Below are 14,693 nucleotides of genomic sequence, written 5' to 3'. Positions count from 1 at the left end.
ATGACATCCGTGGGCATGAATCAGATGTTGCCAACTCCGGCATCACCTCGACGCGATCATTAGAATTCTGACATGAACTTTTCATGTCACTTTGTTAGACACTCTAAACCAAATGTCAATTATCAGGTGCCAAGTCAGTGTGCGCCGGACGACAAAAAAGGAAAAAGACATATTTGGCTGAACAAGCTAATGTCGATGATTGACATTCGGTTCACAATGGGGCGAGAGAGCTTTGGAGATCCAACTGACTCAAGGCTCAACTGATCTAAAATCGCAAGGATAAGTCTTACAAAATGAAAACATATTCATTATTTATACCAAAAATAACTAAGGAATATTTTAATACAAAATCAACATCACAGCAACTTTTTGTACATCAACATCTGCATGGTACTCGTACAGGTCTATGTACCGATTATTGTTGCACCTTATATTTACACATGGAACTCGTAAAGGTCTGCACATTTTATTCTTCCACGTGGACTGACACCTCGGTCGCTCCCTGTGCTAAAACAAACGGGCTGCCGAGGAGCAGCTGCAGGCTAGAAAAAAACATATACAAACAAACTTCAGATCTTACGAGGCGCTAAGCCTGAGCGACTCGAAGGACTGCTCGAGCTGAGCAGTGCCGCCGGCCGCCTGCCGGAGCAGGTTCTTCACCGACTCCACCCACTCCTGCTTATGCATCCTGCTCTCGCACTCGAACTCGACCAGGCCCTGCGCCGTCCTCAGCCCGAAGTGGCGCTTCTCCGGCGCCGCCGTGGCAGAGTCCGGCATGCCGCAGGGCTCGTGCCCCGGCGGCCACGCCGGCATGTCGTCGTGCACGCCGTACACGACGCTCCTCTTCTTCTTGGAGAAGGCGCCGCCGATGTGCTTGCTCTTGAGCTTCACGATCACCTGCGACCTCTTGTTGATGTACACGGACACTCGCTTCCAGCGCAGCGCGCCTTTCCGGCTGCGCTTGAGGAGCGTCCCTTCCTTGCACCATATGTCCGCGCCGCAGCTGCCGGCCTTCTCGGAGGGCGCCACCGCCGCTTTGCTCCTCGCCTCCCGCTGCTCTCTCTGCCTCAGCGCCGTCGCTCCTCGTAGAGCTGCCGCCGTTTAGCAATGTCACACCCCGGCACGCGTAACAAACAATCTCATATGTAGAGATAGTACGGCGTGCGTGTTTGCTCACCTGTGGCAGCGGCGGCGGTGAGGGTCATGAGATCGCCGGGGCTCCGGACGTCGACGGCGCCCTCGACGGCGGAGGCCACCTGGTCGTGGTCTGCCCCGGCGAGTTCGGCAAACTCGATGCAGTGCGAGGCCAGAAGCTGGGTGGCGGATGCCAGCGCGGCGTCCATCTTAGCGTCCTCTCCGTCCTCCGGGTTCGCGGCTCCCGCCGCGAGGGCAGCGACCGCGGCGGCCACGCTGGCCACGGAGACCGCCGCATGGACGCGCGCCCGCTCGGCACGGGCCTTGTCCACCCTGCTGCCCCCGTCCTTGTGGTGGAACCACCTGCCGATCGTGTGATGATGCGCGGAGATGGCGCTCCTGCTCCTGCAAGTCTGCGCACGCAAATTGTGATACATGTCAGCTTATTTTACTCAACTCTACTGTACAATACTACGTGAGCAGAGCACTTGGCATTCGCTTGTGATCTTACACGCTTTTTGGGGCTGCCGGCGCCGGAAGCGGCGGCGAGCGCGAGCGTCTCCGGCATGAGCATCCCGGAGAGGCGATCGACGACGAAGTTGGAGCTCCGCCTCCCGCCGCCGACCGCCAGCACCTTGGATAGGTCCGACGCGGAGACGCTCCACGACCGCGACAGGAACTCCATGGGCTCCACCGGCGTCTGCGGCGACTGCACTGCGCCGGCGCTGTCCATGAGCAGCAGGTGATCCCTCCTCTTGGTCCTCCCCAACAGGTACCCTTCCATCCTCACTTCTCCTACCGTTCGCAAGCTGTCGCACTGTGTGTCCTTTGATGCCTCTCGCTGGTGATCGATATGTCGCTGATGCGTGCCTCGCCGGCTACTTATGGAGCCCGGCGAGCGGAGGCCGCACGAAGCACGGGGAAGAGGCTGCTTGGGCGGCAGGACACACCGAGACTCGGTTTCTGACGGAGCTGCCGCCCCTGTCGCGTCGCAGCGTCGGGTCGGGTGACACGTAGCATTGTAACGGCGTCGCTTGCGGTTGCGGAGTAGCCATTGCGGTCCGTGTACGCTGCACCGGAGGTGTTGTAGGAGACAGGCTCGTCGGGATTTGGTTACTTCTCTTGCCTCGCGGAGTATGAAATGTTGGAGGAACGAAAGGATACCTAGGAATCGTGAGCCAGCCAGTCCTACATTCTTTGCTAATTTATTCGTTCAGTTTTGTACTAGTGCTATTTGGACCGGCCAGCCCAGAGATGACTCTCAAGTCGGAGCAAACGGACATGAGTCACAACGTGGGACGGGCTCCTAAACATCCAATTTGTCACTTGACTTGCCACATGTCTCCACAATCTGATACCACGTACATTATCGTGGCAAAATGACGTCCGCACTCGTAAGCGAAGACAATACGATCTTCCTGTAGTGTGGCGTAGTTTTAGGAATAAGTTCACAGTTAAATTTCACAATGAATTATAAGGGATTAAGGGGTGAATTGGACTTGGCTAAGCATAGGTTTTGGGCTTTTGGCTGAAACGGCGATGGAACAACTGTTGAATTTATTGCTCTTTTGGAGACCAAAGTAAATATAGAGATGAAAACAGAGCCGAAACTTTTCACTTCTCCGAAGAAAAACAGAAACAAAGAGAAAATGTGGAAACAAAAATGAAAATTTACAAAATGAAAATGAGAATTTGCAAAACGAAAACAAAAATGAATCTTTTTACGTGAAAACAGGTATAAAAATGAAACGGCATTTTCGGATGGAACTGACACTTTTCGTTTCCGTGAATATGAAATTTCCCTTCTTACTGCGGAACTATGGTCGCTTTGTAGCCCAACCAGTAAGTAACAGACAATGACACGATGGCATAATGGCTCATGTGAGGCCCAACTTCTACTACCACGACACGTATTTAAATAGACACACACAATTGTCTAGTACTAATATAATACTCCCTCCGTCCAGAATTACTTGTCGGGATGTATCTAGATGTATTTTAGTTCTAGATAGATTCATTTCTATCCATTTCTGCGACGAGTAATTTGGGACGGAGGGAGTACTACGCTAAGTCACTAACCTAATTATATTAGTTCGTAGCCATGTTGACAATTGATTAAGTTTGTTTGTTTGGGTTTTCCTCATCGGTTGAACGGTTTTTTAAGTTCCGGTCAACACCCCTTTTTGTCATGTCCACTTTGTATTCGCTCTGTGTTTATTTTTATATTATCTTTTCATATTCATTTTTGTTGTTTATGTATTCATTCCCACTTTTGCAAAAAAAAAAATCACAGTACCTAGTTCCGTTTGTTTTCATTCTGTTTTCATCATTACCGGTAAACCCAATTTTACTTCATAGTTTTTGGGCACTATTTCGGGTGGTTTGGATTTTGTTAGGTATTGCCATCCTCCTCGGGGGAGATCCAGTGGGATCTTACTTGGGTTTAATAAGGCTTCTCTTCATTTCAGGAAGATTGATGTGGGTGATTAAGATATCAAATTTGACGTGTTGTCGAAAGTTAGCAAGTTTTGATTGGGCTCTCGTTGCGGTTTATGGAGCGCTGCAACCTGATCACAAGCCCACCTTCCTGGCTGAACTAGAAAGTATCTGCGGGGATGAGAATTTCTCCCATTTTGATGGAAGGAGATTTTAATACTCTTCAACGGAGCAATAAGAAGAATAATGATAATTTTGATGGTAGATGATCATTCATGTTTAATGCTATTCTTGAGAATCTTGACTTGCGAGAGATAGCCCTTACATATCGCCAGTATACCTAGGCTGATAATCTAGAGAGTCCAACTTATGAGAAGTTGGATCAGTGCTTTAGCAAGTGTGAAATGGAAACAAAAAATTCCTCTCGTAATGGCGCGGGCATTACAAAGGGGTTTTTCTGATAATACACATTCACTCGTTGACTCTAGTGAGGCAACTCATGTGGGGAACAAGACAACCTTTTCTTTTGAATTGTCATGGTATGAAAAGGAAGGATTTTTGGAGTTGGTGGCTTGAGAATGGCCTAAAGAAAATAGAGGTAATACGAATGTTGAACGATGGTGGTACACAATCAGGCATGTTAGAAAGTTTTGGCGCGGCTGCGCTAAGAATGTGAGTCGGTTTTATAAAGTTGAAAAAGACAGATTCATTAGCCTTATTGATGAGTTAGACATTAAGCCTGAAGTGGCACCCCTCTTGTTATCAAAGTGCACTAATAAAGGGAGGCTGAAGTGTGTTTGGCTAAACTTTTGAGAGAGGATGAGATTAAATGGGCCCAATGGGCCAAAGTGAACGGGGTATGACAGTGGGATAACAATACCGATATTTTCATTTGACTTCAAATGGAAAACACAGAAATAAGAATGTTAAACTTAAATAAGATGAGGGCACCATTGCAGGTCAAGATAACCTTGCTTCCTACATCTCAAACTTTTATAAGAAGCTTTCCGTAGCCCCGGTGTCTAAGTTTGTGTCGATGAATGCAAACATTGTGTGTGTGTGTGGCGGGGGGGGGGGTATTTTGTGGCTCTGTCCGAAAGAGAGTACTGGGTTGATAACACCCTCAACAGAGAAGGAAGTTCATATATAGGACCATATTGCGAATGGAAAAAAAGAAGGCATCTAGACCTGATGGATTTCCCGCATAAGTTTACCGGATGTTGGATTACGATTAACGGAGACCTACTGTCCATGTTTCATGATTTTTTTAATAGTGAGCTTTAGTTGTATAAGCTCAAGTTTGAAGCGATTACCTTGCTACCTAATAAGGAATATGCGGTGAGGATTGACAAATTTGTGCCTATTTGTTTCGTTAATTGTAGTTTTATCATTCTTTTACCGAAGTGAGTACAAGTCGGCTAACTTTAATAGCTTTCCCTACACAAACTGCATTCATGCATGGGCATCACATACTAGCGGGGGTGGTTGTCTTGCATGAAACTATACATGAGATCCTTATTAGGAAGTTCGACAGAGTTATCTTCGAAGTAGATTTTGACAAGACTTACGAGAAAGTTAAGTGTCCTTTCTTGCAACAGACATTGCAAATGAAGGGTTTTGATCCTGCTTGGTGGCAACGGGTTCAAACTTTTGTTCATGAAGGTAGTGTGGGGATAAGGTCAGTGATGACATTGTGCACTATTTTCAAATCTAGCAAGGTCTGCGACAAGGTGATCCTTTGTTGTCGATACTTTTCAGTATTGATTATCACTCACTTTCCGCACCTTTCGGTCAATAATTAACAGAGGGATCTGGACACCATTGATAATTCCCAAATATTTACAAATATCTTTATCGAGCGAAACCTTTGTTCCCACATACAATTTCCTTTGCTTCGCCATACATTACAAAACCCTAGTCAAGACTTTTGTTGGTATCCTCATGATCAACACCTTGATCACTATACCAGTTATCCTCATTACTGGTTTTGTTCTCTTTACTTGTTTCTGTATTCTTGTATCCCTGTGATCTCAGTCTTGTGTGTCTAGCCAGACGATGATGGTACCATAGTACTGAGTGAGATCTAAGAGTATCTCTCTATGACTAGAGAAGCAAATCCTAGACTTGAACTATCGATACCAAGACATACTTTTCTGGTATACCCGTAAATTAATTTTATTATCACTCATTTATGATGTGACGTTTGAAAACCCCAAAGTAAGCATTTGGTATGTTGGTATACGACATTCTCATAGTGTAACATCCCAAATTTTTAATTTGGAATGTTATACGTTAGGTCATCATGCATATCATATTTTATTTTGCTTTTGGTTTTGATCCTAGAAAATCCTAAGCAACTCAAGGACCCACGGATAGAGTTAGGGATTTCGTTATTTACGTATTTGAGTTTTCTCAAATTATGTAAACAGGATCATTTGATTTTATTTATTTTATCATCAATTATTTCTATTACAAAAATATGAGAGCGGGAATAAAATGACTTTCCCAAAATATAGAAATATTGAAGATTTAATAAAAAAATCAAATAAGATTTATTTCAGAGTTTTTTGGTATTTTTATTTGAATTTAGGAAAAATGCGCGTTTTTCAAAGTTGTAGTTTGGGCCCAGATAAATGTTCACTTTATCGGGCTTGATTTTAGGAACCCGGCAAAATTTATTTCGTGATTTTTGGAGTCCGTTTAGTATTTATTTTTATTTTTCTTTCGAGCGGATTTATAAAAAAAAAGAAAAAACTGGAACCGACTCCGGGCCGTACCCGGCCAGGAAACCGCCGGCCAGGCCTTTATATAGCGCCCGCCCGGGCGAGAGAGAGAGCCAGCCCAGCCCCTGCGAAACCCTAGCCGCCGCCGCCGCCCGCCGCCGCTGACGCCGGAGCCGCGCGCCTTTCGAGGTTCGCCGCCGCCTCGTTTTCCGTGCAGTTTTTTTTGTTAAAAAAAATTCTGTTCGTCGTTTTTCCATTTTCGTCGGATTTTCCGCGGTTATTTTCTGATCGCGATTTCTGATCCGATTTTCGTTTTAGTATAACTTTTCGCTCGTTTATCGGAATCAGGCGATTCAAGCGCCTGGAGTTTCGTCTCGAAACCCTCTTTCCGAATAATCAACTTAAATATGTTTTTTCTACTGTAAAATTTGCCCTAGATCCAGATTACTAGAACGAAGTTGTTTTCTTTCGCCGTTTGATTTCTTTTGCTTCGTTCGATTTGATTCTTTTTGCCAACCGGAGTTCTTAAGTTGAACTTTCTGGTTAGATCTTTTATTTGAGTTTTACCTGTGCATTAGATGAGTACTTATTGTATGCTTCTTGTTTGTCTGCGATAGAATACCCGGAGTGCGCCGCCTGTTACTTCGAATTTCTAGGTTTCGCGGATCATCAGCAAGGCAAGTAACACTTTGATCATACCTTTTCTACAACCCAGTTTTATTGCATTAGATCAATCCTCACACATTGCATGATTAGGATCTAATTAAACTGTGGGATGGGAAGTAGATGAGGTAGTACCTATTACCTGTTTATTATCAAATCTTTGGGAGTTACTTCTACATTTGCTCATTATGCCATGCTATGCTAGTAGACGTGGATTGGGTGAGTGATATCCATGACAGATGTGAGATTGATAATTAAGGGTTTATCTAAGGTGGCAACCTAACACACATCTGGGTGGATTGAGGCACCTGGGGTTACCAGGACTTGCCTGTTTTATTTGGACCGCCACCTAGGCTCAAAGGGATCATGAGATTTTTCATACTAGAAACTTCCGTGTGCAGCCACAAGCCATTATGGGCTCTGGCATAGTTGACTAAGTTGTGCGAACTCTTAGAGTGGTAGACTAGCAGATGTAGGGGAAAATAGGTGTACCGGTCTACCCGTCGTAAGGTGCTAGCGCTTCTGAAAGACTGTGTCTTGGTCATCCGTCTTCTCAAACACCCTGCAGTACGAGAAACCAAACGGAGGCGATCGAGTCTTGTGGGGAAAAATGCGCAAACCTCTGCAGAGTGTATAAACTAATCATGGTTAGCCGTGTCCCCGGTTATGGACATCTTGAGTATCTAGTACCTGGATTTTCATGTGAGTCTCAACATGTTACCCTAAATTAATTTTGATGGGTTTTAATGATGTTACTTAATTGGGATTGAGGATGCTGTCAACCATTCTCAATGTTTCACAACCACCATGATAGTAATTAAATTTATTCCTTTGAAGTAGGGAAAGATTGGCTTTACGCAAAAACAGTAACCATAGAGCTTTCCACCAGCCAAATATGCATATAGTATAGTTGTTGCATTCCATTACTCTCTATGTGTTACCTTGCCAGCATATTCCATGTGCTGACCCGTTTTCGGGCTGCAACGTTAATGTTGCAGACTTTTCAGACGACGATTAAGGAGTTTTTAGGTCGTGGTTCTATACTCAGTGATGCCGTTGGAGTTGATGGACTCACTTATCTTCCAAGCCTTCCGCTGTTATCGTTATTAGATGGCCTTAAGCCATATTTATTGTAATAAGTTCTCTTTTGAGACACTCGATGTAATAAGTGTGTGATTGCTACTCTGCTATAAATCCTCCGAGTACTGTGTGGTGTCAGCATTACTGATCCAGGGATGACACCGGAGCACAGAGATCAGACTGTTTGAGGTCTGGTCGCTACAGAGATGGTATCAGAGCACACGCTGACTGTAGGACACGACCACTAAGCTAAAGACCTAGATCACTACTCACTCTCTTCTCTTCTGACTTCTCATCTTTTCTACTCTTTAGAATGGCGGATGCAAAGAACAAGTTCACCCAACCGGATGAAGATACACCCTTTGGACGCCACTTGAAGGAAGTCACTATATACCTGAACATAGGAATACCAAGCTTCACGGGAACCTACAACGCCACTTTACCTGAAGAATTGCGCTGGATGATTCAAGTTCAAGTTACAGGAAGGACGTTCATGCCAGTCACTGAGCCCATAGAGTTTTCTTTTGATGCACCAACTTGGAGTCTAGGAAAGAGTATGGCAGCTCACATCGCCATGGGACGCATTGGAGAAGTCTACCGCAAGGATCTCAAGGATACTATCTACCAGATTTGGGGGCGTCGAGATGAACACTGGGAGATGATCAGCACCAGGAAGGATAGATCAATTGCAGCTTTTATCCAGGAGTTAAACCAGCACATTTGACGACAGGAGAATCAGATGTGCGCCGACATGATAGATCTGAAGAAGGCTAAGACTAGAATCAAGGAACTAGAGGAAGAACTCAAGGCTACACGCGAAGATTATGAAGAAGAAATTGAAGTATTGGTGGATAAGAATGCCGACCTAACTATGAAGATTGGAATATTTATGGGAGGCCCAACACCAATAGATAAAGACGAAGAACCCAAGGAGATTAGCTCGGAGGACTACATCATCATTGACGGCACCGACTCAGAACAAGATAGTAGCGATGATGTCTATGTTGATGAAGCAGGAGCAGATATCATGGAGTCTACAACCATAGAATATTTCTAGTAGACCACCTCATCAGTAGTAGTAGTCCACCATGTAAATATAGTAGTCCGAGCACTTTTGCGATAGCTAGATCGATTGTATGTCCTTGTTTGATTGATTGAAGTGAATTGTGTGCTTTTGCCTCACGTGCATATGGGTAGTGTTTTCTCTTTAGACCCCCTCTATTTTTATATCTCATCTTTTCTAAACCCTCAGATGCCTTCGAGACGTGACCCTGAATTTGCTTTTCCGCCGGAGCTCACCTAGTTGATCCAGTAGCAGAACACCTTGATGCAGTTGCTAGTTCAGAATCAGAATCAGGGGAACAACAACAATAACCCACCACCACCACCACCTGTTGACCACTTAGCCCGTTTTCTTAGGCTAAATCCGCCGGTGTTTTCCAGTAGCACCGAGCCGATAGTAGCAGATGATTGGCTCCGCAAGATAGCTAGAGAGTTGACCACAACAGGATGCACAGATGTGGAGAAGGTGAAGTTTGCCGCACATCAGTTAGAAGGACCCGCAGCATCTTGGTGGGAGAACTTCACATCCACCTTCGCAGTCGACACTGTCACATGGGACCAGTTTCAGCAGGCTTTTCGTACTGCCCATGTTTCAGCAGGAGCAATGGCCATGAAGAAGCGTGAGTTTCGTAACTTACGCCAAGGAGGACAGACAGTTGGCCAGTATGTGGAGGAGTTTAGTAAGCTAGCACGTTATGCCCCAGATGACGTTGCTATAGATGCAGCTAAGCAGGGGAAATTCCTAGAAGGACTGAATGATGAGTTGAGTATGCAGTTGAAGGTAGCCACCTTCAACAACTACCAGGAGTTGATAGATCGTGCTCTTATGATTGAAGGAAATATTGAGTGTGCTAGTAAGTCAATTTTGCTTACCACACCAGAAGGAAGAAGGATCAAGTATGTATCCCGACATACGCCAAACAGGACACAAGTAAATTCCTTATCAGGAGTTGTGCAGGAGGAAGTACCAGTGGTAAAGGATTTTCCTGATGTATTTCCCGAATAGTTGCCAGGCATGCCACCGGATAGAGACATTGAGTTTTTGATTGAGCTTTTGCCAGGCACTGGGCCAATATCGAAAAGACCATATAGGATGCCAGCAAAAGATTTGGTGGAAATTAAGAAGCAGATTAAGGAGTTACTGGATAAGGGATATATTCGCCCAAGTTCTTCACCTTGGGGATCACCAGTACTTCTAGTGGAGAAGAAGGATGGATCGTTAAGGATGGTTGTTGATTATCGAGGATTGAACGAAGTAACGATCAAGAACAAGTACCCACTACCAATGATCAACGATCTGTTTGATCGATTGCAAGGAGCTAAAGTGTTTTTCAAGATCGATTTGCGATCAGGATACCACCAGTTGAAGATTCGAGAACAGGATATACCTAAGACAGCATTCACCACAAGATATGGACTATATGAGTATACCGTTATGTCATTTGGACTGACTAACGCGCCTGCCTATTTTATGAACATGATGAACAAAGTGTTTATGGAGTTTTTGGATAAGTTCGTCATAGTGTTCATTGATGATATCCTGGTTTATTCGAAGAATGATGAGGAGCATAAGGAGCATTTGCGTTTGGTACTTGGAAAGCTCAGAGAACATCAGTTATATGCCAAATTCAGCAAATGTGAGTTTTGGTTGAAGGAAGTAGGATTCCTCGGACACGTTATATCCGGAGAAGGTATAGCAGTAGATCCCGCTAAAGTTGAAACCGTGACCAAGTGGGAAGCCCCAACTACCGTTGGAGAGATCCGGAGTTTTCTTGGACTCGCAGGATACTATCGGAGATTTATTGAGAATTTCTCAAAGATCGCGAAACCTATGACGGAATTGCTGAAGAAGGATACTAAGTTCAAATGGATTGAGGAGTGTGAGGCTAGTTTCCAGGAGTTGAAGAAACGTTTGGTTACCTCACCAGTGTTAATTTTGCCAGATCAAACCAAGGATTATGAGGTGTATTGCGACGCTTCACGTCGAGGACTTGGAGCAGTGCTTATGCAGGAAGGGAGAGTTGTTTCGTATGCTTCACGACAACTGAAGCCCCACGAATCGAATTATGCTACGCATGATTTGGAGTTAGCAGCCGTAGTGCAGGCATTGAAGACATGGAGACATTTCCTCATCGGAAATCATTGTGAGGTGTACACGGATCATAAGAGTTTGAAGTACATTTTCACGCAGAAGGAGTTGAACCTCAGACAAAGGAGATGGTTTGAGCTCATCAAGGATTATGATATGAAATTGCATTACCATCCCGGAAAAGCTAATGTAGTAGCTGATGCATTAAGTCGTAAGAGTCATGTCAATAGGTTAATGACGGGAGAAATACCCAAGGAGTTAGCAGAAAATTTTCATGAACTATGTTTGGAAATAGTTCCGAGAGGCTATGTAGCAGCATTGGAAATTCAGTCAACTTTGATGGATAGAGTCAGAGAAGCTCAGAAAACTGACAAAGAGATTGCCGCTATAAATGAGAAACTGAGCAAAGGAAAAGCTAAAGGATTTCGTGAGGATGAGCACGACACCCTATGGTTTGAAGACCGTGTTTATGTACCCAATAACCCGGAAATCAGGAAGTTGATTCTGCAAGAGGCACATGATTCACCATATTCGATTCACCCAGGAAATACCAAGATGTATTTGGATTTGAAGGATATTTTCTGGTGGACCGGAATGAAAAAGGATATTGCAGAGTATGTAACAGTTTGTGATGTATGTCAGAGAGTAAAGGCAGAGCATCATAAGCCAGCAGGATTGTTGCAACCATTGCCGATACCCGAATGGAAGTGGGATAAGCTAGGAATGGATTTTATCACAGGATTACCAAGGACTCGTTCAGGCTATGACTCGATTTGGGTTGTAGTTGATCGATTGACGAAAGTAGCTCATTTCATCCCAGTAAAGACCACTTACACCAGTGCTAAGTTGGCAAAGATATACATGACCAGGATCGTATGTTTGCATGGAGTTCCGAGGAGCATCGTATCAAATAGAGGAACCCAGTTTACCTCAAAGTTCTGGAAGCAGTTGCATGAGACTTTGGGTACCAGGTTAGAATTTAGTACAGCTTTTCACCCGTAGACAGATGGACAAACCGAGAGAGTCAATCAGATTCTGGAGGATATGCTGAGAGCTTGTGCGCTAGATTATGGATCTAGTTGGGACGATAATTTGCCATATGCAGAGTTCTCTTACAATAATAGCTATCAGACCAGTTTGAAGATGGCCCCTTTCGAGGCTTTGTACGGAAGGAGGTGCAGGACACCGTTGTCATGGGACGAAGTTGGAGACCGCCAGTTGTTTGGACCAGATTTGATTAAAGAGTCTGAACAGAAGGTGAAGTTGATTCGTGATAGGCTCAAGGTAGCCCAGTCCAGGCAGAAGAGCTACGCAGATTCTAAATGCAAGGAGACAATTTATGAAGTTGGAGACAGAGTTTATCTCCGAGTATCCCCACTTTGAGGGATTAAGCGCTTTGGAGTTAAGGGGAAGTTAGCGCCACGATTTGTAGGACCATATCGAGTTTTGGAGCATATGGGAGAAGTGGCCTACAAGTTGGAATTGCCAGAAGTATTGGCAGGAGTGCATGATGTGTTCCACGTTTCTCAGTTGAAGAAGTGTCACGCGGAGATGGCTGACATACCTTTGAGAGACACAATGCCATTGGAAGCAATTCAGTTGGATAACAATTTGACCTATGAGGAAAAACTAGTGAAGATTCTTGAGTTTGCCAGCCGAGTTACTCGCAGCAAGGTTATCAAGTTTTGTAAAGTTCAGTGGAGCCACCATACGGAGGATAAAGCCACCTGGGAGCGAGAGGAAGATTTGGTCAAAGACCACCCTCACCTATTTTCTAGCCAACCCGAATCTCGAGGGCGAGATTCATCTTAAGGGGGGGTAGGTTTGTAACATCCCAAATTTTCAATTTGGAATGTTATACGTTAGGTCATCATGCATATCATATTTTATTTTGCTTTTGGTTTTGATCCTAGAAAATCCTAAGCAACTCAAGGACCCACGGAGAGAGTTGGGGATTTCGTTATTTACGTATTTGGGTTTTCTCAAATTATGTAAACAGGATCATTTGATTTTGTTTATTTTATCATCAATTATTTCTATTACAAAAATATGAGAGCGGGAATAAAATGACTTTTCCAAAATATAGAAATATTGAATATTTAATAAAAAATCAAATAAGATTTATTTCGGAGTTTTTCGGTATTTTTATTTGAATTTAGGAAAAATGCGCGTTTTTCAAAATTGTAGTTTGGGCCCAGATAAATGTTCACTTTATCGGGCTTGATTTTAGGAACCCGGAAAAATTTATTTCGTGATTTTTGGAGTCCGTTTAGTATTTCTTTTTATTTTTCTTCCGAGCGGATTTATATAAAAAAAACTGGAACCGACTCCGGGCCGTACCCGGCCAGGAAACCGCCGGCCAGGCCTTTATATAGCGCCCGCCCGGGCGAGAGAGGGAGCCAGCCCAGCCCCTGCGAAACCCTAGCCGCCGCCGCCTTTAGCCGCCGCCGCCGCCGCCGGAGCCGCGCGCCTTTTGAGGTTCGCTGCCGCCTCGTTTTCCGTGCAGTTTTTTTTGTTAAAAAAAATTCTGTTCGTCGTTTTTCCTTTTTCGTCGGATTTTCCGCGGTTATTTTCTGATCGCGATTTTCGTTTTAGTATAACTTTTCGCTCGTTTATCGGAATCAGGCGATTCAAGCGCCTGGAGTTTCGTCTCGAAACCCTCTTTCCGAATAATCAACTTAAATGTGTTTTTGCTATTGTAAAATTTGCCCTAGATCCAGATTACTAGAACGAAGTTGTTTTCTTTCGCCGTTTGATTTCTTTTGCTTCGTTCGATTTGATTCTTTTTGCCAACCGGAGTTCTTAAGTTGAACTTTCTGGTTAGATCTTTTATTTGAGTTTTACCTGTGCATTAGATGAGTACTTATTGTATGCTTCTTGTTTGTCTGCGATAGAATACCCGGAGTGCGCCGCCTGTTACTTCGAATCTCTAGGTTTCGCGGATCATCAGCAAGGCAAGTAACACTTTGATCATACCTTTTCTACAACCCAGTTTTATTGCATTAGATCAATCCTCACACATTGCATGATTAGGATCTAATTAAACTGTGGGATGGGAAGTAGATGAGGTAGTACCTATTACCTGTTTATTATCAAACCTTTGGGAGTTACTTCTACATTTGCTCATTATGCCATGCTATGCTAGTAGACGTGGATTGGGTGAGTGATATCCATGACAGATGTGAGATTGATAATTAAGGGTTTATCTAAGGTGGCAACCTAACACACATCTGGGTGGATTGAGGCACCTGGGGTTACCAGGACTTGCCTGTTTTATTTGGACCGCCACCCAGGCTCAAAGGGATCATGAGATTTTTCATACTAGAAACTTCCGTGTGCAGCCACAAGCCATTATGGGCTCTGGCATAGTTGACTAAGTTGTGCGAACTCTTAGAGTGGTAGACTAGCAGATGTAGGGGAAAGTAGGTGCACCGGTCTACCCGTCGTAAGGTGCTAGCACTTCTGAAAGACTGTGTCTCGGTCATCCGTCTTCTCAAACACCCTGC

At 44.4% G+C, this 14,693-nt stretch overlaps 1 protein-coding gene across 1 annotated transcript; it reads right to left on the bottom strand.

Moving 5' to 3' along the window:
- Positions 1-389: 389 nt before the first annotated feature.
- On the bottom strand, positions 390-1,969 carry LOC125512260 (VAN3-binding protein-like). The gene is made up of 3 exons (XM_048677358.2): positions 1,646-1,969; positions 1,178-1,547; positions 390-1,091 (listed from the first exon to the last, which is right to left on the bottom strand). Exons 1-3 carry the CDS (start codon positions 1,916-1,918, stop codon positions 577-579), a joined length of 1,158 nt encoding a protein of 385 aa, XP_048533315.1. The 5' UTR covers positions 1,919-1,969; the 3' UTR covers positions 390-576.
- Between the last annotated feature and the right edge of the window lie 12,724 nt (positions 1,970-14,693).

This window comes from Triticum urartu, chromosome 6A, assembly GCF_056163025.1.
Source record: "Triticum urartu cultivar PI428250 chromosome 6A, HENAU_Tu73, whole genome shotgun sequence".
Lineage (NCBI taxonomy): Eukaryota > Viridiplantae > Streptophyta > Magnoliopsida > Poales > Poaceae > Triticum > Triticum urartu.
Note: the sequence above shows the minus strand (reverse complement) of the source record. Positions and strands in the feature narration are given on the sequence as shown.

Excerpts from the sequence above, each read along its gene's own strand:
- LOC125512260 (XM_048677358.2), bottom strand. The coding sequence starts at position 1,918 with ATGGAAGGGTACCTGTTGGGGAGGACCAAGAGGAGGGATCACCTGCTG. Across the intron at positions 1,548-1,645 it reads CCGGCAGCCCCAAAAAGCGT|ACTTGCAGGAGCAGGAGCGC; the intron begins GTAAGATCACAA and ends TTGCGTGCGCAG. Across the intron at positions 1,092-1,177 it reads CACCGCCGCCGCTGCCACAG|CTCTACGAGGAGCGACGGCG; the intron begins GTGAGCAAACAC and ends AAACGGCGGCAG.